Source organism: Eurytemora carolleeae, unplaced genomic scaffold, assembly GCF_000591075.1.
Source record: "Eurytemora carolleeae unplaced genomic scaffold, Eaff_2.0 scaffold2143, whole genome shotgun sequence".
NCBI classification, from domain to species: domain Eukaryota; kingdom Metazoa; phylum Arthropoda; class Copepoda; order Calanoida; family Temoridae; genus Eurytemora; species Eurytemora carolleeae.
This window is the reverse complement of record NW_019398426.1, coordinates 1,849-25,017: the sequence shown is the minus strand read 5'-3', so window position 1 is coordinate 25,017 and position 23,169 is coordinate 1,849. Positions and strand designations below refer to the sequence as shown.

Sequence of the window (23,169 nt, the reverse complement as noted above, 5' to 3'; positions counted from 1 at the left end):
AATGAATAATAATGCTTTATAGATCTCTGAACTATTTTGTACCTTGGATGTCATTTGAATTAATGGATCACTTCTTGAGATTGGATTAGGGAGCAAGTTTTTACTGATCTTGATCTCCCATGATCATTTTTTACCATGAAAGCTTGGGATTAATTATTACTTGTTAACAGTTTTAACATTTAAAATTAGCCAATATTATACAGAATACAATAACATTTTGATTTTCTATTAACTTGAAAATTGACAGAATTAAAGAGATTTTTCTTGATTATTTAATCCTCCTTGAATGGATCACACTGGTTTAGCCTTCTTTTTTCAGGCTGTAGTTTATCCTAAAATAATAGTTTAGATTTGACAGCTTTAATATCAATTTTATCTTTGTTCTTCTATCATGATTATTCTGTGGACAGTAAACTATTCTTGTTTATTAAATCCAACATTTTAAACCTGTGTATAATATACCAAACCTATTTATAGATGTCGGATGAATCACCCAGAGCGAAAGCACAATCCTGTTGCTATGCATCCAACAAACCAGCCTGATGTTAGCATCCCCCCAAGCCTCAGAATATACGTCTCTAGCCCACCCTGCGTACGTGGACAAGCTCACCTCCAAATATCCTGCAGCTCAACAGATGAAATCAGTTGGCTGAAATTGCAAAGAAAAAGAAGAAGTGATGTTTATTAGTGCTAAAAGCTCTGATTATTAAAACAATTGTATCGCAAATCAGCATATCAATAGATACTGTGAGATATGTTTGGCGTTTACTCTAGGTGGTGATTTAAAGATTCAACCTTCAATTTAATTCCACAATCATAAAAGCTCCAAGTAATACCGTATCCAGGCTCCCACGCAATTATCCTTGCTTCACATACTCTGGAACTCTACACTCGTGCAAAGTAGGTGTAAGATATGCTGTTGTTGTATCCTCTTTTACCATGAACAATTGGCACTTGGCAGGGACGCAGGTTTTCAAATGGATATAAAGGTGATACGATACACCTTGACTACATCACCATTCCAGGAGCTACAATGAAGGAACTTCACCATGCCTTTTGCATGGAATATGGCACATTCATAGGCCTGTGGATGTTATACTAGTAGCTGGTCTCAATGACATTTTTAACAAATATATTGCGGACAAAATCATGATTGACATAATAGATTTCAACTGAACTGTTAACAACATCTGTTTTAGTAACAATAATGTTCTTTGGAGCAGCTTTGCTGCCACCCCTCTCCCTCATCCAAGCTAGCTACCTTCAATGATGAGAAAAGTAAACTGTAAAAGAACCACATTGATACTCCTATATCAATCTCAACACCAAGATTAGAGAGATGAATCAGTATGATAACCATCCCATCATCCCAACCCATCATGATCCATGCTTCCTTACCTGTGGAGTGAAAATCAAGAGACATCCTAAGATTAATGGTCTTGTCAACTTCAAGGAGCACTTCGTCAATCACCGGCTAGGTTCATGGAGAGAGAGAGAAAACCTAGTGATATGCTACACCTAAGTGATCATTTAAGTTTAAGGGCAAATCTGTTGTGGAATACTTTCGAGAGATATACAAGATCTAGGATAGCTCTGCCAAAAGTAAGAACAAAGCACTGGCTGCCAATCCCCCAAAAACCAAATCTTCAGTTTGATCTGATACTGCAGACCAATCAACTACTGAACTGCTGCAATCCAATCCAATCTGATGTACTCCATGACATTTCTAAGTATCCGTATGATATCCAGTCACTTTATCCAGTTATTCTCAGAATCTTCTGAGCTGCAGGGCGATAAGTCTGCTATTAATGCAATATCTCGTCAAGACAACCAACTCCCTCTTATTTTTAGGGCACTAGTACATTAGGAGCAGTCTTCCTGATAATAAATGCTGCACTTGGAGCAGGACTTCTAGACTTTCCGCAACAGTTCCATAAAGCAGGTTTTAAGAAAAATCCAAAATATTTTTTATTTTTGACCATTTTTTCCGGTGCCGTCGGAAAAAACGTGATTTTTTGGTCATTTTTGAACTTTTTTGATTTTATTTCTTAAAACTTTTATAAAATCCAAAGTTTTTGGCTGAGAATAATATTTTATATCATTTTGGAAATCCCAGATAATGGTCCAAAAGAATAAACCAACTTATACTGAATATTTTGAAAAATCATAGTTTTATAAGCAGTTTTAGCCCCAAAATCATCGATTTTATTGATGCGCACTTGCAGCTCACTAACATACCCTGAGAACTGAAAAAAAAAAATTTTTATTTTCATTTTCTATATTTTATACTTATTCTAAAATGTCATTTCTTTTTGAAATACCTTCAAAAATGGCCGATTAATAATAGAAAGGAAAAACTAAAAAAGATGTTTTAATATTTGTCAGCGAGTGTTTTGACAAGGATAGTGTATAGTAAAAAACCAGATAATTTTTCGACTAAACTTACATAAAAATAAAATAGTTTTCAACAATTTTTTAAAATTTTTAATTTTGTCTTATAAAGTAGTATCTGGGGTTTCCAAAATGATATTAAACAATATTCCAAGTCAAAAACTATGCATTTTATGAACATTTTAAAAGAACAAGTTCAAAATGTCCAAACACGTCATGAAATTATAGGAGAGTTACAATTTTCAAAAAACTCAAAAAAACGAATTTTTTTGAACTATTCATTAATCGGCCATTTTTGAAGGTATTTCAAAAAGAAATGACATTTTAGAATAAGTATAAAATAAAGAAAATGAAAATAAAATTTTTTTTTTTTTCAGTTCTCAGGGTATGTTAGTGAGCTGCAAGTGCGCATCAATAAAATCGATGATTTTGGGGCTAAAACTGCTTATAAAACTATGATTTTTCATAATATTCAGTTTAAGTTGGTTTATTCTTTTAGACCATTATCTGGGATTTCCAAAATGATATAAAATATTATTCTCAGCCAAAAACTTTGGATTTTATAAAAGTTTTAAGAAATAAAATCAATAAAGTTCAAAAATGACCAAAAAATCAGGTTTTTTCCAACGGCACCGGAAAAAATGGTCAAAAATAAAAAATATTTTGGATTTTTCTTAGTTTCATATATATCTATTCAGAAGAAAAAGTGCACCTCTGAACAATTTTTACAGGGCCGCCCTAAGGTAGATAGATAGATAGATAGATAGATAGATAGATAGATAGATAGATAGATAGATAGATAGATAGATAGATAGATAGATAGATAGATAGATAGATAGATAGATAGATAGATAGATAGATAGATAGATAGATAGATAGATAGATNGGGGGGGGGAGGTAGAATAAAAAATGTTGCTATTGTAGAAGGACTTCTAGACGTGTCAAGGTTATCGGGAGATAAGGGAAAGGCGAAAGAGGTAAGGTTAATGTTTGGTATTTAGGGTCAGTCAAAAGGAGGGAGGGGGGAACAAGGAAGGTTATGTGAACTTTTGGGTTCGAGAAGGTTCTGTCATTTAACTAAATATTGAACAAAAACATACAAAATCTAAATAACGAGGAAAAATCTCATAAAAATCCTTTTAACAGGTGGAGTCCTTTCAGCAGTTATAGTTCAAGCTGTTCTTCTTCTTTTTATAATGATTGCTCTAGGAAGGTTTATTAAGATAAATACACATGATGATGCAGATTTTCTACCATTATTGTAATACAAACAATATATTTTCGCTAAATCGAGACTAGACCTAAATCAGAGGCTCCAGTGGTGCATAGCACCCTGAAGCCAGTCTGGAGGTTCCACGTTGGGTTCCCTTTAATATTTAACTTGATTTGATTAGATTTTCAATTTCTCTTTTTTTGATATTAATACGATGTTTTCCAACATTTTTTAAAAATCCATTTTTTAAATTCTCCAAAGTGTTTTACTTGAAAATATGCCTGTTTTCAGTTATACTCGCGTCAACTTCGAATTTGAGAAATTCAACCACTTTGCAAGGTAATCTTCTATATATAAATTTGGCTTGTCTGTCTGTTTGTTTGTATCCAATAAACGTCAAAACGGCTGAACCGATCGGGCCCAAATTTTTTGTGGGACATCTAGGGACCCTAGGGAAGGTTTATGAATGATTGAAATTTTAAATATTTGTCTCAATCAAAATTCGATCTTCATTAAATTTTTTAAAATTTTGAAAATCCACGAAATTTTTTGTGAAAATCTGCGAATTATTTTTGTTTTGTTATACGATGTACACTAAGAGAACATGTTCACAATTAATTTAGAAGATAGGCGCAAGGCTAGTATGAGTAAAATTAAGTGGTCCCCTTCCCCCTAGGGGGAGGGAATAAGTTTATTGAAAAAGACATTGTTTAATCAAGTTTTATTAAAAATGTGTTGAGAGTTTATAAGAAGTTTTGATCCTATGATTAAAATTGTACATGCTGTTTGTTTGCTAGTTTAAAACGGTACACTTCAGAATTTCTATCGAAAGTATCAATGATAAAGATATCCCTGATTTCCCATCGTAAAAAGAGACCAATTTTGACAATAGTTTTCTCTTTATCTTAAATCCGCAAATTACTTTCATTAAGAAATCTCAATGGAAAATGATCAATCTTAATAGAGAAAAAACAAGGATATCCTAAAATTATTTCCTAGAAAGTGTATTATTGTAAATTTTTGATTCAGTCAGTGTAACTTTAAACTGCATAGGCAGTGAGTCCTTTTAATATTTTTGAAGTTTTTGTTTTGTTTGTTGAATAAAAGCGCATAGAATATCAAATCTTTTTTTCCAGGTGTAATGCACACCGTTTGTGGAGTTTGGGGGGAGAGAATTACATCTTTAATTACAGCTCTCTACTGTTTTGGTAATTCTATACTTGTAAAGCTAACATGTTTATTTGTATGTATGTATGTAATACATACTATGTATGTATGAATGAATGTATGTATGGGTGTATGTATGTATTTATGTATGTACCTACGTACGTACGTATGCACGTACTTATGTATGTATGTATGTATGTATGTATGTATGTATGTATGTATGTATGTATGTATGTATGTATGTATGAGATGAAATTTCTCAATATACTTTCAAAAATGTGCGTCCTATTTTGCTCTAGGGAAAGATGATAACTTTTGTCAGTTAAAATGTCCCTTTTTCTAGTATTCAACTGTCTTATATAATGTGTTATGTATAAATGTCACAATTTTGTGTGCTGTTAATAGTGCGCTCTCAGATTTTGCTTTCATTGTGCATCTTTACTGTACTTCCTCACTGTCCATTTTCATTGTGCGTCCTCACGCGTCCTCATTGTGCGTTTTCACTGAGCATTGCCAATTCGCTTCATATGCTGTATCTTATATGTGAGTCCTCAATGTTTTTCTTTACTATGTGCATCTTCACTGTGCGTCTTTAATGTGCGTCGTTAATGTGCGTCCTTAATGTGCATTATCACTGTTCACTGTTCAGCTTTTATGTTTGTCCGATTTGTCCCTACTGTGCGTCCGTGCATGTCCTTAAAATATTGACAATATTACTGCTAGGAACCTGTTTAACATTTCTCATCATAATTGGAGATCAATTCGACCGGGCGTTTGATTCTCTGATTGGACCAGACTTCTGTAAAACATGGTTTCTGAACAGGGATTAAACAAATAATTAAGCTAATTTAATAAAAATAAATTATTCCCCCCCCCCCCAATTTGCTGTGTGGGTGTAGGACATCTGTAACAGTCTGATTTTATTTTATTTGACTGGTTAAACAGAAATCAGTGGTGCAAATATCACAAAAGAAAAAACTTTGCTCTGAAACATAAATGTTAATGGTTTAGTAATTTAAGATCAGAAAACTTTTCTGGATCAATCTAGTTTTATGAAAAATTAGTGGAATAAAATAATTAGGAAAATTTTGGTCTAATAAAAATATTTAAAAGGCCCTGAGCAGTGAACACTAATTAAAATTTTAAATGTTCTTAAAATTTTTACGAGCTTCTAAATCGTTAAATTTTGTTTAACTGGCAGGAATTTTATTATGCCTGTAACCTCAGTTCTCCTGATTCTACCTTTATGTTTCACAAGGCAGGCTCATCAAATATTTTCTCATTGAAAATAATTTTTTTTAATTTTGAAAATTTGATGAGCAAAGAGATTTTTTCTAGTTTTTGAAAAGAAACCCTTAAAAATATTGCAGATTGAACATTTTTAGTTTGATAATATTGTAAGAAGTTTAAAAATGTAAAAAAGACTTTAGATTACGTTGGAGTTTTTGCCGAATTATAATCATATGCGTGGGAGTCAAACTTGTTTTGAAATTAAACTTATGTTGTACAAGAGATAAAATATTTGATGTGTTTTCAGTAAAATTGATTTCTTGAAGTATGCATCAGTAATGGGAGTATTCACTATCTTATACATAGTCATCATCATAATATCACAATACTTCAGGTAACGTAAGATTGGTAAAAATCCGGTCAAATCCGCAATATTTTCGCAAACCGGATCCGGACATCCAACGATCCGGATCGTGTGGAAGAAACATCGATTAACTTCTAAATAATCTCTACAAAGAAACTCTCCTAATTTCATATTGTAAAACAAAGTGTAAGCGTAAAATATTCGTCCCCCCCCCCTAGAAAAAAAGTAAATGATAAATGATGAGGAAACATTTTTAAGCTGTCGCGACATCTATATATAAATTTGGCTTGTCTGTCTGTCTGTTTGTATCCAATAAACGTCAAAACGGCTTAACCGATCGGGCCCAAATTTTTTTGATGGACATCTAGGGACCCCAGGGAAGGTTTTTTTTATGAATGATTGAAATTTTTAATATTTGTCTCCATCAAAATTCGATCTTCATTAAATTTTTTAAAATTTTGAAAATCTACGAAATTTTTTGTGAAAATCCGCGAATTACTTTTGTTTTGTTTTACGATGTACACAAAGAGAACATGTTCACAATTAATTTAGAAGATGGGCGCGAAGCGCCCTCTAAGGCTAGTTTTATAGATAAGCATTTCATTGAGAGGACATTTCATAGATAAGTCATTTCATAGATAAGATATTTCATAGACACGGAAGGTTTTCCAAATACATGGAGAAGATTTTTTTTTCTTAATTTTTTTTTTGGACAAGGTATAAAGTAATTACAACGCCCATGTACTTAATTTATTTGTTTAAGAACTTAAACTCAATTTATTGTTCATATGTGAAAACCTTCTTGTCCGCTTAAAAGTTTTTCATTAATAGTGCTTTTGTTGAATGAAAATGCTCGAGTGAATTGTTAAAAATAAAAACTAAATTGGAAAAACTGCAATTCTCTGACACGTATAGAAGGAGAAGGGACAGATGGATAGATAAGACATTGCAAAGACACTAGACAGAGAAGACTTTTCATAGACAAGGTCAAATATGAATATTAAGAAAAAAGAAAAATACAATTTGTAAAAAATAAATCTAATGTCTCAATTTTAAATCTTCTCTGTCTATCAAATGTCTTATCTATGAAATGCCCTATGAAATGTCCTATCCATGAAATGTCCTATCTATGAAATGTCTTATCTATGAAATGTCTCATATATGATACTGTTATCTATGAAATCTCTTTCCATGAAATGTCTCAACAACATTTTTTAGCTTGATCTTAATTAATTTTTTCGGATTTATAATTGGATTTACGTTCTGGATGACAACTTAAACAATTTGAAACTCCTTTAAACCCCTTTATATCCCTTTAAATCCCTTTAAATCCCTTTAAACCCCTAAAATCCATCAAAACCCCTAAAACCCCCCATAAACCTCTTGACACCTTTTAGAAGCCCCTTAACAACCCACTTCTAACCCATTGAAACCCACTGAACCACTTGAAACCGTGAAACCCGTTGAAACCCGCTGATACCCATTGAACCCCATTGAAACCCCTTTATGCCCTTATAAACACTTAAAACCCTCTGAAATCCGTTTAAACACCTGTAACGAGGATCCTATATATATATTATATATTGCTGTTTAGTGGAAACTATAAACCTGGAGAGATAAAGACAAAACCTGATAATATTCTCGATATATTTAATGTGATACCAGTCATATGTTTCGGATACCAGGTAACCAATATATTCTTCATTTAAGTGACTCTATGTGTATCTGAAGTGATCCTGCATGCAAAGCTGGCAATGTTAGATTTACAAATATCTAAGCAATATTTTGGAATGTTTTTCTATCTTAAAATTTTTCAAATGTGGGAAAATGTGGAAATCACTCAAGTAGAGATACCACTATTGAAAATAATCAGTTCCCTAAATTATCAACATTCAGATCTAATTCATTCTTGAACAGACGAAGCTTTTTAGAGAACCGTTGTAAATCAGGCATTGCCATCTTCGCATGTCGATCACTCGAAATTAGGCTTATAGTCCCTTACAATTGACATTATATTCTTAATTTTAAATGTAATAACTTAATTAAGTAATTGAGTTATAAATATAGGCAGGATGTGAGGACTCGTTGGACAATCCAATGAAAGTAAAGATAAATTACTGTTCACATTGTTTTTTTGTTGGCAAAACTCACTAAATTTGATACGTCACAGTTTTAAATTGAAGAATTGTATTAGACAAACTTCTGATGTTATTTATACTGAACTATACCTTAGTAAAGGAACTGTTGATTCAATTTTGAAGTGACTTTCCATGTAAAGAGTTTCTCAGTACTTTAAATTTACATTTTCTTGTTTTTCTGGCTGAAAATGGATGAAATTGATTGTGGATTCTTAAGCTGTAGAAGTGACTAACTAACTCAAGCGGTACAGAGAAGATAAATAAAAAAATCTGAATTCCGCGATTTTAATTTCGTTGACAGTCTCTTTATGTAACAGTAAATTTAACTCAATTTTGAATCCGCCCTTTAAACATATTTTTCTTTATTTTTAGTGCCATGTGAGCGTAATACCTATTTACTCCTGCATGAAACACAGGGACAAAATTAAATATGTTTGTTTCTTCTCTTTTTTAATTTTCATTAATTAACATAGGCTTTTAAATAGTGATATTATCAATTTTATTCTCATTTTATTTTTCCCGTGGAAAAGAATGGAGTTTCCGCCACAAACTCAAATTCTCTTATTCCTTTATCTGTGTAACCTAATGGTGTAGATTTAGATTATGTGATCCAACAGAATTTACAGTTTGAAATATGCAAGGTATATGACTTGGGATGCAAAGATATAGAGATAAGAAAATCCGAGTTAGTGGAAAAGACTTAATTCCATTTTTGAACTTCCTCAAGGGAGGTTGACTTTCTATTAGATCCTGCTGATAAATAATTTCCTAGGGAAAATGTTTGTAATACTAGAGAAAGCAGTGACTTTGAAGAAGAAAATTTAATTTCAAACGAATTGATAAAACCGGGGCAGAGGTTGTGCTGTGAATATTATACAGGGTGCACCAAAAAATACGGGGATTGAGTCACGATAAATAGATTGTCTTTTTACATGACTTTTGATTTAGCTTTAATTAATAGAATGTTTTTGTTTTATCTGCTAGAGTTTAGAGTTAGTTTTGAATTGCATGGTAGCCAACTTCTATTTCAATGATGAGAAAATGTATACCCGTGGTTCACAGTTATTCCGCATTATTCTGTTCAAAACGAGAACAGTTGCGCGGAACGGAATTCCGATTAGAAACCCTACTCTGATCCCATTCTTGTGACACACCATTGACATTTCTTATTATAAACAGCTTTTTATCATTCCTACGAAATATGTTCTAACAGAACTAACTTTATTACGAGGTAAATAAGATATTACAACGCTAATGCATAACAAAGTCGATGTAGTGACGTCACTCAATATCCATGGTTATAAGGACACCCTGTAAAGCAGTGTTTCGGATCCGTATCATTTTGATGCGGATCCGGATCCGGATCCGAGGTAACTTTTGATTCTGTGAATAAATGTAAACATTAAATTATTAAAGATAATTTTGAAAAATTTTCGTCATGTAAATAATACATTTACGAACCATTTTGATTTATTTATTCCATGGTTTTGGTTAATTTTTGGCGCTACCCGGATCCATATCAACGTTTCCTGATACGGATCCGGATCCGGATCCGACCAAATGATACGGATCCGACCGGATCCGGATCCGAAACGCTGCTGTAAAGGAAAGAACCCCCCCCCCCTTCCCTTGGGAGAGTAGAATTGATAAAAGAGAACTTTAAGGAAGGAGGAGGATGGGGTGGGGGTACTTTTCGGCAATGAATAGAGATAAAATTAACAGATAAAAGTCCGCACATTTCAAACAGATACTTGTTTAGCTTGACAAGTTTATATCAAAGCATATATGGATAATGTAAGAGAGCTATCAAGGATGGGAAGGATTGGAAGGTTGAGAAGAATTCAATGCCTGCTTAGTACAGTCATGGTGGGATTGCGATGTGGACATTGGGTGTCGCTAAAAGTCTGATTGATTTTGAAGAAATAGAAGGCTTGGGAAGAACTCCAGGATTGGAAGGTGTGAAGGATTGGAAGGTGTTAAGGATTGGAAGGGGGGGGTGGAAGGATTGGAAATTAAAAACAAATGGATGTATAATTTGTATTTTGTATTTAAAATTTTTGTCAGAAACCTGAAACATTTTACCATAGCTTCCTCGACTGCCATAACTGCGTGTGTGTTCGTGTATACAGGTCAAAAATTCATCTTACATTTTTATGAACTAATTTTTTATATTTTATGAACAAATTTGATTGAAGTGACCTAATTTCATGTGTGATTCAGAAAGGTACCTAATTAACATTTGTGCATGATTTACGAAGCCAAAAATTGTTCATTTTTAATTATGGTTTCTAAACAGAAGTAAGATGCGGATTTTTGCAGGAGACACACAGAATACTATACCAGAATTCAACACTTTCCGAAAGAAAAATAACGATATTAACCTCCCTATATCTGAGATAAAGGTTTACAGTTGTGAATTAGACATGCAACTCCGTAAAGGAATGGAAACTTTAATTTAAGAATGCAGTCCCTTTCAAGAGCAAAGTTCTTGTAAATTAAATAAGTAATTCAAAACATCGAACAATCTTTCATTTTGAAAATAGCTTTTATTTATGGCAACTAAGCATTATATTCAGTGCTTAGGATCCGGATCCGGATTCGTTGGATCCGTTAGTTTTTGGCTTTCTGAATCGGATCCGTGGATCCGCATATAAAATATCAAGCAAAAACTGCAAAACAAATGTTTACTCCAAAAAACCAAATCTGAACTTTTGAAAAAAGAGAGATTTTAAAAAGTTCCTCATTTCTGAATGGTTCATCAAGTTTTAGGATAAAAATAAGCGAATAAAATGAAAAAAAAAATTTGATTTATTGTTGTTAAAAAAATCAGTAAATCTTAAAGAAATGACCTGAATCCGGATCTGGATTTGGATCAGGATCCATTTTTTTACAATGCGGATCCAGGATCCGGATCAGGATCCGCGTCAAAATTAAATTAATCCAAAGCACTGATCATAATATTACCTAACTATAAATTAATAAATAAAAAATACGTCTTTTTTGACAGTAAATCAATCTTAACTTCATTAATTGCACTTGAAAATTTTTCCTGTCACTCTTAAAACAAATATGCGCTAAAAAAATTCACCCCCAAAGGCTTAAATGTCCGCGCGCGCGCGCAATAAAAGAAAAAATCTTTGAATACTTATGTGCTAAGTTTGGCCCAAGTTAGAATAACAGTTGCATGTGATACATCAAACTATAGCAAAATTGGGACAATCACTATGGATACATATTATTCTATGGAATGAAGGTTGATGTTTATTTACTATTTATTTATTTTATTCAAATTGGGAACATTTTTTGTTTTGGAAATGCCTTTGATGCAAAATAAGCTTGGGAATCCAGCATTGACAGGAGTTTTCTAATTGAAGTTAACCCACTCAACTTAGAAGTTTTTAGCCAAGTACATTCCCGTGGTTCTATTGTGTTCAAACAAACAGACAAACTAAGATTATTACTTTATGTATTATTGAAATTTTTTGCTAATTTTCTTTAATTTCAGGCGCCGCTACATTTGGATATTTAACTTTTGGATCAAATGTGAGCAATGATATTCTAGAAAATTATTCAGGTATTATTTCAAAAGTTTATTTAGGATTTTCTTTGTTTCAGAGCCAAAACTTTTAATTGGATACCTTTAATCCCGATCGCTTTATCTGAATATCCAAAGTTTACACTTTAATTTCCTTCATATTCTGCTCTCATTCTTTCTTTTTCTCACCCTGCCAGTTTCCGACCAATGAGAGTTCACTCATTAAATGGCGCGCAAAATTAAAAAATTCTCCCGCTTCTCTGATTGGCTGTGCTGGATTCTCCAAACCCCACTTAATTGGTTGAGTTCTTTACACTTTCGGGAACTCAGAATTAATATGAAAAATAACTACGTAATTAAAATAAAATTTTTGGAAAAAGGCTTTATTTCTTTTTTATTGTAATCAATAATTCTAGACATTTTTTCAGCGTCCAATCCTTGGGTCCTGATAGCCCTTATATCCATGGCGTTGAAGACCTACACTACCTATCCTATCCTTTTGTTTTGCGGAAGGTAAAAACTCATTGAAAATCTATAAAATGTAGAGACTAAATTTAGTATCAAATAAGCGCAGAAACGTGTAGAATATATCAAATCATATTTGAATGATTAGATCAACATTCAACATCCTGCAAATATATTCTCAATTTCAATATTTATTTATTTAACCAAGAACATTTTATTTAATTTTTACAAAAATATTGAATTAATAATTTGATTTTATGATATTTGACATTGTTGAAAATGAAGACATTGTGTCTTAGAGGGACTGTAAGCGTAATATCAGACTGCACGTAACTTAACATAGCGCTAGCACACACTAGAATTTGATGCTGAATAAAGGAGTTGAAAAGTTGAAAAACACACATATTTCTGTCCTCGATGAGCACATATGTTTTCAGGGTACCATTGTAAATCGGGAGGTGCATTTAGGAACGGTCACTTGAAATTACGCTCTCAGGCACTATATCAAAGTGCCAATTTTCAACGTATACCAAGCATGACATTTTTTGAGGACACTTTTCGGATCCAGTTAAAGCTAATGCATATTCACTTAAAATCCTCTAGTTGTAAATAGTACGCAAATATTGTTTAAATCTAAGTTGGTTTTCAATGCTCTCTGTCTGTATCACGTGACAATGATACTGCACTGTCATTGGTGGGAGTTCTGGTCACCTGATACGGACGTATCAATGATATTATCTATTAAATCTATTATTATTATCTATTAAAAATAACAAATTATTAAATTTAAATAATAGTTGGAGCAAACCTGAGTTTATCAGACTCTTCTGAGATATCTTCGTTTTCAGATTGGTTTTGTATTTGCTGAATATAATCTGTTTAAAACTTAGAATCTTATTCCTTATCTTATAATTGTATATATAAGTTTTGGTATAATATTGACACAGTTTTGTATCAATTCCTCGAGACAGGAACATCAGATAGAACTCTTATAGGTGTCAATCAACTCCTGAAGTTCTTAGTTTTCAGCCTACACCCCCCATTCATTTTCTCTGTACAGTCCCTTTTAGTAAAGAAGTAGAACATGTAAACTCTGTAAGCTGAATGGTTACATAGACGTGATTGAATTCTGATTAAAGAAACCGATTAGACCAATCTCTGATTAGTTGAAGGTAACTAATTATATTTTATTTTACATTTTTAATTTTATTTTAGGGAGGCCATCTCAACAATAATCAAAGATCTGTTCGTAACTGAAGAAACTAGAACCAAAGAAAAGTTTAGAAGATATATAATTGCTATTGTTTGGTTTGCTCTCTCCGTAGTTTTAGGTAAACATAATTACATTTAAAGGGACAGTAGGCGTAGTTTTAGGTAAACATAATTACATTTAAAGGGACAGTAGGCGTAGTTTTAGGTAAACATAATTACATTTTAAGGGACTGTAGGCGTAGTTTTAGGTAAACATAATTACATTTTAAGGGACTGTAGGCGTAGTTTCAAGGGATCCTCCACCATGCAAAAAAAGGCAATGCTCGATTACAACGGTACCCGTGAAACCTTGATTTGATAAAGAATGTGGAAGATAACCTCGTTTTACTAACTCAATGATTATTAAATCATATTAATTTCTCTATTGTTTATCAGTAAGAAATGCGCAATTGCAATTTTGCAGAGAAACCCCAATTGAAAAATTAACTGTTAAAAGAATCAGACAAAGCTTCGGGAGAGGCGCTTAAAATAACGCTTACAGTCCGACTAAAAGGACTAAAGTTTCAAGTGCCGCTTCTTTTGTAAAGTTATTAGGGTCGATGCACATGGGTACACTTTAAGTAAACATGAGGAAGATTTTGATAAAATTGTAAACAATAAATTTTCACATTTACTGTTCCTTTAATTTATCCTTATTTGCTGCTTTTTGTGTTGTTTTTTTATGTGGAACATTTTGAACCAAACCTAGACTATGAATTACTTAATGAATTTTAATGTTGACTGGCCATAAAACCCTCTTGGTAATTTACAATGTTATGCAAAATATTCTGGGCCCGACCAGTTCAGCCGTTTCGACACACACACTCAACAACGGGGCATGATTTTTAGTAGCTTTTAAAATGGAAGTTTTGTTTTGCACGATGTACATCTGGTGTTTGTGAACGAAAATCAAGATATTAATGGAAAAAAACGGACAATTTATTTCATTAAATTGCATTTTTCCGTAAACTATTTGATAAGATTTTTATTAGATTTTTCTTTTAACACTTTGCTGAATGGACACTAAAGATTAATAAAGAAATAATTTTTTTAAGCTGCAAAAATCCCTGATATTGGATTTGTGATAAACATTATTGGATCTTTGGCGGCAGTTTTCATTTTTATTCTTCCAGGTAAAATACACCAAACCAAACCAGACCGGTATACACTAGATCAGGTTTGGTTTGGTATGTTCTATTCAGATCAAACAACCAATTTCATACCTAACTACCAATTTCATACCTAACCACCAATTTTATACCAAACAACCAATTTTATACCAAACTAGAAATTTCATACCAAACTATCAATATCAGACCAAGTAACAAATATTAAACTATGAAAACAATATCAGATCAAACAAACAATTTTAGACGAAACAAACAATATCAGACCAAACACGCAAAATCAGACCAAACAACCAATTTAAAACTTAACAACATACATTAGAACAAACTACCTTGATATCAGATAATTAACTAAATTATTCCACTAAAAGGCTTAATTAGAAGCATAATAAGTTGATTAAACTACAAACAGATCAATTTACAGGATTTTTCACAAAATTTGTTCGCGTTTTTAGTTAAAATTGTTTTATCTGTTAGGGATCTGTCTTCTACAATCCACCTTGATGCTGGATCCAGGCCTAGTGAAGCTAGAAGCTAAACTCAAGATAGGTTTAGCAACTGTATTTCTCATCCTAGGTAGGAACCAAGTACAGGGGTCTATATTTTCGTGGAAAATTATTTGTCCCCCTATCACCCCTTGTAACCATTTTTTACCCCCTAGAAAAGTTCCCCTTGTAACCATTTTTTACCCCTCTAGAGAAGTTCCCCTTGTAACCATTTTATACCCCCTAGAAAAGTTCCCCTTGTAACCATTTTTTACCCCCCTAGAGAAGTTCCCCTTGTAACCATTTTTTACCCCCCTAGAGAAGTTCCCCTTGTAACCATTTTGTACCCCCCTAGAGTCTGTTTTTTTAAGGGTTAATTCGCTGGATTAGGGTAAAATAATGATTTTTTGGGAAAAATTAATACATGTTGGGGCTAAGTATGAAAAAGAATGTAATATCTGCTAAGTCCAATTTTTAATTATTTCCGCAGGGATTATTAAAAATATTTATCCCTGAGTCCAAGATTTAGTTGCCATTGAAATATTGATATCTGACAATAGTTTTATTTTTAATTAAAAATCAGGTTTGAGAAACAACCTAAAATAGCTTGTAAAACATTCAACATGAATTGTTTACTTTGCATATGACAGACGATTGAAAATAAAAGCTTTGGGAAAATTTTAAGTTCAACTCAAAACCTGAATGTGTCATCTGTGAGCACCGCAGTTTATTGAATTGACAAATTGTTATATTTTATTTTAGGGAGCTTTTTATTTGGAGTTGTTCTTACTCAGGAAAATTTTGATGTTAATAACATTTATTAAATAACTCGAATATTTTCTTCAAAATTCTTTTTTTAATATTTGATGATTTTAACCTCTATTCAAAGAACCGAACATTCACCTCAAACTCTAATTCTTTAATTTATCTTTGCAACCTGAAACGACCTTTAATATTTCATATCAAGAACTCGGCTAGAACAGATTGTCAGAGTTTAAAGTATAAAAGGTTTACACCATTAGGTTGCTTGGATAAAGACTTCATCATGAAATTTGTTATTAAAAGGACTGTAAGCGTCTCCATGCATATATGCCAATGCCGGATTCACAAGAGTATCCTGAAAACCTTTGTCTGATCAAGTATAAATTAGATATCAATGTTATAGTATTGACAAGGTGATGATTTTCAATTATGGTTTCTCTACAACTGGAGAAAAGCAAATAGAAATTATCAGAAATAATCACTTCCTAGAAAATCGAAACTTTTTCAAGAATACCGTTATGAATCAGGCATTGCCATCTTGACATCTTGTTATTTTATTTTTTCAACTTTGTTATGTGAAAAAAACATCCGAATGTAATGTATAGGGAGTAGAACGAGATATGACTAGTTCTGGTAGCAAGAGTCTTCTTTGTGTTCCATAATTAGATAAACAGATAGATATACAGATATTTTCTCTTCTAAAGATTATAGACAGATAGATAGATATACATCTATTTTCTCTTCTAAAGATTATAAACAGATAGATAGATAGATATACAGATATTTTGTGTTGCATAAATAGATGAATAGATACATATATATATATATATTTTGTGTTCCAAGGATAGACAACAGTGTTCCATAAATAGATGAATAGATACATATATATATATTTTGTGTTCCAAGGATAGACAACAGTGTTGCATAAATAGATGAATAGATACATATATATATATTTTGTGTTCCAAGGATAGACAACAGTGTTCCATAAATAGATATGTCTTTTTTGTTTTGTTTTAAAAGATACATAAAATAATTTTTTTTTGATTCATACAAAGTTAGAAGTTACACAATTATATATTTTTGATAAATAAATTGTAATTTATTCTTTTAGCATAATTTTACCAAAGTGTCCTTTTGTAATCAAATTCATTGTTTAACATATACACGCCAAACTGATTAGATTAAACTAACAAATTTGCCAGAACTTTTCTACATTGTTAGCAATCAACTTGTTAGGTTGGTACAATGATAACCCTGATTCTAACTTGATTTCATTGTTTTTTTCTCTCTCCTCATCATATCTTAATTCAGCTTCAAACCAGCATTTTTTTAGATTTGTACTATTGCTCTTGTACTTTCTGAACCTTCTCTTAATAAATCTTTTATAACTCTTATCATGACTCTTTCATAACTCTCATCATGACTCCGATCATAACTCTTTCATGTGTGTCGAAAATTAAGACACTTTAAATATAATTTTATAATCAAATAATTTCTGAATTTTATAGTGATTTAAATCTAAATTTTTAAGTTAAGATCTCAAACAATAAAAGTATTTTATCCTTTTATAAATATTCAAACTATTCAAGATTAACAATGTAGATAAATCGACGGAATTTAACGAAGTTAAATTGTTTTACGTTAATATATCTTGGAATAGTTTTTAAATGTTTGATTAGGATTTATTGCATAGATATATTTTATAAATATTCTTCACACATGACTCCTAGTCTTATAACTAAATATTCGTGTGTTATGGTAATGAAGATAATTATTAAAAAGCTTTCTAGAATTATCATTGTATTTAGCACTCAAAATATTATATATATATATATAAAGAAAAGGGCATTAAGTTTTAAGTATGATTTTTGTTTTTTTGTCTAAAAACTGATTTTACAGATAAAAACATGGCTGCCAGAGAACCTACAAAAATGGAGGGAAAAGGATTCTTTGAAGAAACCCGGGAACGGTTGGATGCCAGGGACCCGCAAACCATTGGGATTCTTGTGGCTCTCCTTGTAGGAACGCAAACTGTACAATTCAGAAATTAATCTATCTTTAAATATAAATTTTTGGGTGACAAACATTATAAGTTACCATTTGATAACTGTAGAGAAAGGGCACTTAATGATTTTATCATTCGTGCCCAGTTCATGGTAAACTCCATATAATGACAGACTAGCATACATCATTTATATTATAGCACAGTGCCCTTTATCTGCGGTGCTGGACTGTCTCCTCGACACATTAAAGGAGGATGTTTTCTCACCTTTTTTTATTCTGTGACTGCTTTATGAGTCCCAATTTTGAAACCGGTCTAAATCAGAACACGAGTGTCAATCTTTTATCACCATCAATAGAAGACTCGTATGTTGTTCTTGATAAAAAAGTTTTTTGACAGAATAAAAATCGCAAACCAATAAAATTAAATTTTTTTTACTTGAATTAAAAAAAACAAGACTTGGATTTTTTTTTGAGGAATGGGAGCCATTAAAATTTTATACTACTGTGCTATGATCATTTTACAAAATAATTACTTTAAAGCACTGCTACAATGAAATAGTATGAACTGGGCCTAATAGTTTCATAAAGTATAATATTTTACAACGTGGACTTCAACGTGGGTAAAAGTACTAAGTATACTAACCAATTACTCTTATAGAAGGCTAATCTTAGGATTTGTTTTTGGAAATCTCAGATTATTTTTCAGTTGTGTATATTTTTCTAATTAATTCATTATCCCCTCCCGTTTTAAAAAATATTTTTTTCCCAGAAGTAATTTATGTTTGCGCAAAAAATGTTTCGCGTTTTACTGAATTGTGGAAATAGATGAACTTTAGGAGAAAATGAATAATTTTTTGGGTCAAAAGTATTACAAAGAATGGATAATCAATCTTGCCTTATGATGTACCATTTTTCACACCCCCCCCCCCTCGGGTAATTCTGAAAAATATACACCCTTGTTATTTTGTTTAAAAAAATACTGTAATATATCTTCTTCATAGAAGATTAAATTAAGAAATCACCATCTGAAAGAGGTTTTCTCTTGCATTAAGTCTGGAAAATGAAATGTGACTTCTTTTAAACAAAATAAAAGAAAAGAAAAGATTAGTGAAAGATCTCGGAAGTACATGGTTCTCATAGATTTAATTAAGTATCCAATAATAGATAGAAAACTATTGCTTAAAATGAACTTGTCAGAAATCTTTTTAAAGACCATTTCCACCCTCACCATTATGAAATATTTTATGTTTTTTTATATTTCTAACATTTACAAATTCACTTTTTTTATTAAAAGTTATTATTTATTTGAATTTAATCAAGTCACAAGTGGTAAAAAAATGGTCAAGAACTTCATTTATAATCATTCTTCCACCCAGTCTCTAGGGTCCCCCCCTCTCCTTCATTTACCATCCTTCCACCCGGTCTCTAGGGTCCTCTACCCCTCCCCTTCATTTACCATCCTTCCACCCGGTCTTTAGGGTCCCCCCATTGAATATGAACTTACCATTATGTCATCTTTAATTTGTTTCATGGCAGCTAAATTTGAAATAATTCAAATTCAATTTTTTTTTGTTCTTAAGTTTCCAAAATCCAATTTGTAGGCTCTCTAGAGTCTTGATAAGCCTTGCAATTCTTCTTCTTGGGAGTGTAAGGGTTTCAGGAATTCAGATTTTTATTTAGAAATCATTTTATTGATTCGACCCTTAGAATTCTAAAACTTGGGAGGGATTAAATTAGATCTAGAAAAGTTGGAATAAATTTTGAATTGATTTAGGATAGATTGGATAGGATAGGATAGGATAGGATAGGATAGGATAGGATAGGATAGGATAGGATACGATAGACTTGGTACAAAGTTAACATATATTAAGGATAAAAAGTTATTATTAAGTCGAAATGCAAAAATTAAAATTTTAATTTTAAATGTCGATGAATTAAATGTTTGCGATCCAGGGCTCGTCACTTTAATCCTTGTCTTCATCTTCTCTCGGAAACGGAAGTTTGGAAGAGGTAAACCACATGGTTGACGTTTACAGAGCGGCCCATATTATATAGGATTATATTCCAGTTTTAACGCCAAAATACGCACCATATCACAAAATACACATAACCTAGTATTTTCCATGTACAAGTTTGTTTCGCGACCAACCCTGGCCGCTAATAGACAATAAAAACTCTAGGGTAAACCCTTAGATATCGAACCTAGTCATTTTGTAGCTCCGGTTGATTGGAACGTCCTATAACTTCATGACTCCTATGACCTCTCTACAAATCTCAGTCTCAGAATAATCAGTGCTCTAGTTACAGGATACACGGTTCAATCTAAAGATTGACCGAATTAGAACTTTATTAAATCATACAAACTAATAACACAGGTTTTACTATCCGTAAATATCAAATTTAACTGACGAGAAAATTCATGAAACAATATGGTGTTTAGGTAGCGTACACTTTTAACTGGTTTGAATGTTTAGAAAGTACAGATCCCAGTTCTCGGCTCCACAGGGGCTTCACAGTATAATCAAACTCATCAGGGGCTAAAAGTTTATACGGGACGATTTCGTCGCGTAACAAAGTTTTTATATTAGAATTGTAGATTTTTTTTAATGGTTCATCCTTTTTAAGTTTCTGAGAAGCACCGAAAATTTTATCAATATTTTTAGACCATCCTAGGCATAACTTGTTTATTTGAGGGGGGGGGGTTGGTGCTGTTATATAGTTTTGTTGCATGAAATAAATTTAGAAAACCTTTTTTATTTTGTTATCAATTTATCATCAATTTTATCTGCAAGGAATTCTGATCTGTGGTTCCTGTGACGCGGGGAAGACGACATTGCTGGGTCAGCTCTTAAAAGGGAAACCTCTAGAGACCTACACTTCTATGAAGGTTAAGAAAACACGATAACAGTTTCTTCCAAGCTTTCGAAATCTCTCGTTCAACAGAATGATGGTTGAAAGATTGTAATTCAAATATGTATCTTGGCATTTAAAAAAGTTTTAATCCATTAAATTATTTTCTTTATCCATTTCGTTTTTTTGGAAGTAAAAAAACTGTTATGGTATATATTTTTTCATAAATCCACCCTCCCCTTCTGTTTAAAATCATTTTTTCATCAGATGTTGAAGTTTTTTAATATATTTCTAATATACCGTGGTATGCGATTATATTAATACAATTAAGACGACTTTTTTATTTAAGTTAAGTTTGCAAGTAATCAAAGTGAAGTTTTTCAATTGACGACTTCTTTCGACTTTCATGTCTATGTGTATCCATGCTGTTTGAAAGCTTGATATAAATCAACGTTGAAATCGAAAGTCGTCTTCATTGTGTTGATCATATGAGGATGACTGTATATATTAGGAGAACAGTGGTGTGCTGTTGTTAGATGGCAAGAAACCTGTCAATATTGTTGATATCCCTGGCCATGAAAGGATTAGGGATCAAATACTTAACAAATATTCAGGTACAGTCCCTTAGGGATCAAATCCTTAACAAATATTCAGGTACAGTCCCTTAGGGATCAAATCCTTAACAAGTTATCAGGTACAGTTCCTTAGGGATCAAATCCTTAACTGATATTCAGGTACAACCCCATAGGGATCAAATCCTTAACAAATATTCAGGTACAGCACCTTATGGATCAAATCCTTAAAAAGTATTCAGGTACAGTACCTTAGGGATCAAATACTTAACTAATATTCATGTGTAGTTCCTTAGGAATCAATCAAATCCTCATCAAATATTCAGTTACAGTCCCTTAGGGGGGGAATATATATAAATGTAAATGTCCCTTTTTTATAGCTTATATAAGTCTAATCTAGGAAAAACGTATTTTAGGAATTGAGGGGAAATGAAATTGCCGGGGAAACGTAATTTACCAGTTTCTTTATTCAAAAAAATATATGGGAAGTATATGTAAGTAATATCCTGCCTACGGACCGATCAACAAGAAAACTTCAAGGGTCGATCTACTAATCAAAAAGAATGCTAGTGTAAAGCACTTGTCATAAGTTGCGTACTTTTCTCTAAGTCAAAAAAAGGGAAATGCTATTTGGCTTCCCCTCAAGCTACAATATTAAAAGCCCTGTTTTCCTAGAATGATGAGGAGGGGGGNAATTGTAAGTTGTTTGAAGAAAATATAATTATTTTACTTTTCCAGTCCAAAATAAAAACGAGATCTTGAAAATCTACATAAAAAACTAACTAATTAGTCACTTACTTACTTACTTACCTGCTTACCTACTTACTTACTGACTTCCATGCTTACTTACTTATATACTTATTTACTTACTCACTCACTCACTCACTCACTCACTCATTCACTCACTCACTCACTACCGCACGCACGCACGCACGCGCGCACTCACTCACCCTCTCACTCATTCACCCTCTCACTATTCACCCTCTCACTAATTCACCCTCTCACTCATTCACCCTTTCAATCATTCACCCTTTCACTCACTCACCCTCTCTCTCATTCACTCACTCACTCACTCAATTCCTTTTTGTAATTTTAAGCTTCTATAAATATTCCCTCATAAGCGTTAAGCTTGATCCGTTCAGACGTTTTTACGTCTAATGGAAACTAACAAACAGACAGACAAGCAAAATTATCTGTATATATATATATATATATATATATATAAAGAAATACTAAAAATGAAAAAAAAAATTAAAAATGAAGAAATATTGAAAATTAATATTTTGTTCAGGCTCTGCACGCGGGATTATTTACGTAGTTGACAGTGCCGCAGTTTCCAAACAAATCAGGAATGACGAGAAATTTATAAAAGTTTTGTTATTTCATTAATATAATTCAAATTTATTCCCTGATTTATTTAATGGAAAATAAATCAGTGATCTTATATATTCTGTTGCTGATATTTCTTCTAGAAAGATGTGTCCGCTCTAAATTAAGACATTTTTAAATCTTCGCTTTTGATGCAGATTTGCAAAGAAGTAAAATGCCATTTTTTGTGCTGGTGTCATAATTGATACTGGAGAACGGGATTTGGATGTGCACAGCCGTAACT

At 32.2% G+C, this 23,169-nt stretch overlaps 2 protein-coding genes across 4 annotated transcripts; both read left to right on the top strand.

The window, feature by feature from the left end:
- Positions 1 to 451: 451 nt before the first annotated feature.
- LOC111717361 (putative sodium-coupled neutral amino acid transporter 7) lies at positions 452 to 17,525 on the top strand. Of its 3 annotated transcripts, XM_023492863.1 has the most exons (18): positions 463 to 1,942; positions 3,316 to 3,368; positions 3,538 to 3,600; positions 3,896 to 3,943; positions 4,741 to 4,812; positions 5,495 to 5,594; positions 5,973 to 6,029; positions 6,309 to 6,395; positions 7,960 to 8,050; positions 8,876 to 8,919; positions 10,568 to 10,632; positions 12,009 to 12,077; positions 12,467 to 12,551; positions 13,719 to 13,834; positions 14,810 to 14,887; positions 15,359 to 15,457; positions 16,129 to 16,160; positions 16,734 to 17,525. In XM_023492863.1, exons 3-18 carry the CDS (start codon positions 3,588 to 3,590, stop codon positions 16,788 to 16,790), a joined length of 1,113 nt encoding a protein of 370 aa, XP_023348631.1. In that variant the 5' UTR covers positions 463 to 1,942; positions 3,316 to 3,368; positions 3,538 to 3,587; the 3' UTR covers positions 16,791 to 17,525. The 3 variants fall into 3 exon arrangements, with proteins under 3 accessions (XP_023348632.1, XP_023348631.1, XP_023348630.1); XM_023492862.1 differs by lacking the exon at positions 3,316 to 3,368; XM_023492864.1 differs by lacking the exons at positions 3,316 to 3,368; positions 14,810 to 14,887 and having other exon boundaries at positions 452 to 1,942.
- A 478-nt stretch (positions 17,526 to 18,003) lies between these two features.
- LOC111717362 (signal recognition particle receptor subunit beta) lies at positions 18,004 to 22,961 on the top strand. Its single transcript, XM_023492866.1, has 5 exons — positions 18,004 to 18,153; positions 20,089 to 20,145; positions 20,928 to 21,022; positions 21,497 to 21,599; positions 22,849 to 22,961. The coding sequence occupies exons 1-5, from the start codon at positions 18,039 to 18,041 to the stop codon at positions 22,944 to 22,946; spliced, it is 468 nt and encodes a 155-aa protein (XP_023348634.1). The 5' UTR covers positions 18,004 to 18,038; the 3' UTR covers positions 22,947 to 22,961.
- The last annotated feature ends 208 nt before the right edge of the window (positions 22,962 to 23,169 follow it).

Bases quoted from the DNA above. Each gene is read 5' to 3' on its own strand.
- LOC111717362 (XM_023492866.1), top strand. From the start codon at position 18,039: ATGGCTGCCAGAGAACCTACAAAAATGGAGGGAAAAGGATTCTTTGAA. The intron at 20,146-20,927 runs GTAAACCACATG...TTTATCTGCAAG, and splicing joins GAAACGGAAGTTTGGAAGAG to GAATTCTGATCTGTGGTTCC. The intron at 21,600-22,848 runs GTACAGTCCCTT...TATTTTGTTCAG, and splicing joins AATACTTAACAAATATTCAG to GCTCTGCACGCGGGATTATT.
- LOC111717361 (XM_023492862.1), top strand. The intron at 4,813-5,494 runs GTAATTCTATAC...TATTACTGCTAG, and splicing joins TACAGCTCTCTACTGTTTTG to GAACCTGTTTAACATTTCTC. The intron at 16,161-16,733 runs GAAAATTTTGAT...TGTAATGTATAG, and splicing joins TTGGAGTTGTTCTTACTCAG to GGAGTAGAACGAGATATGAC.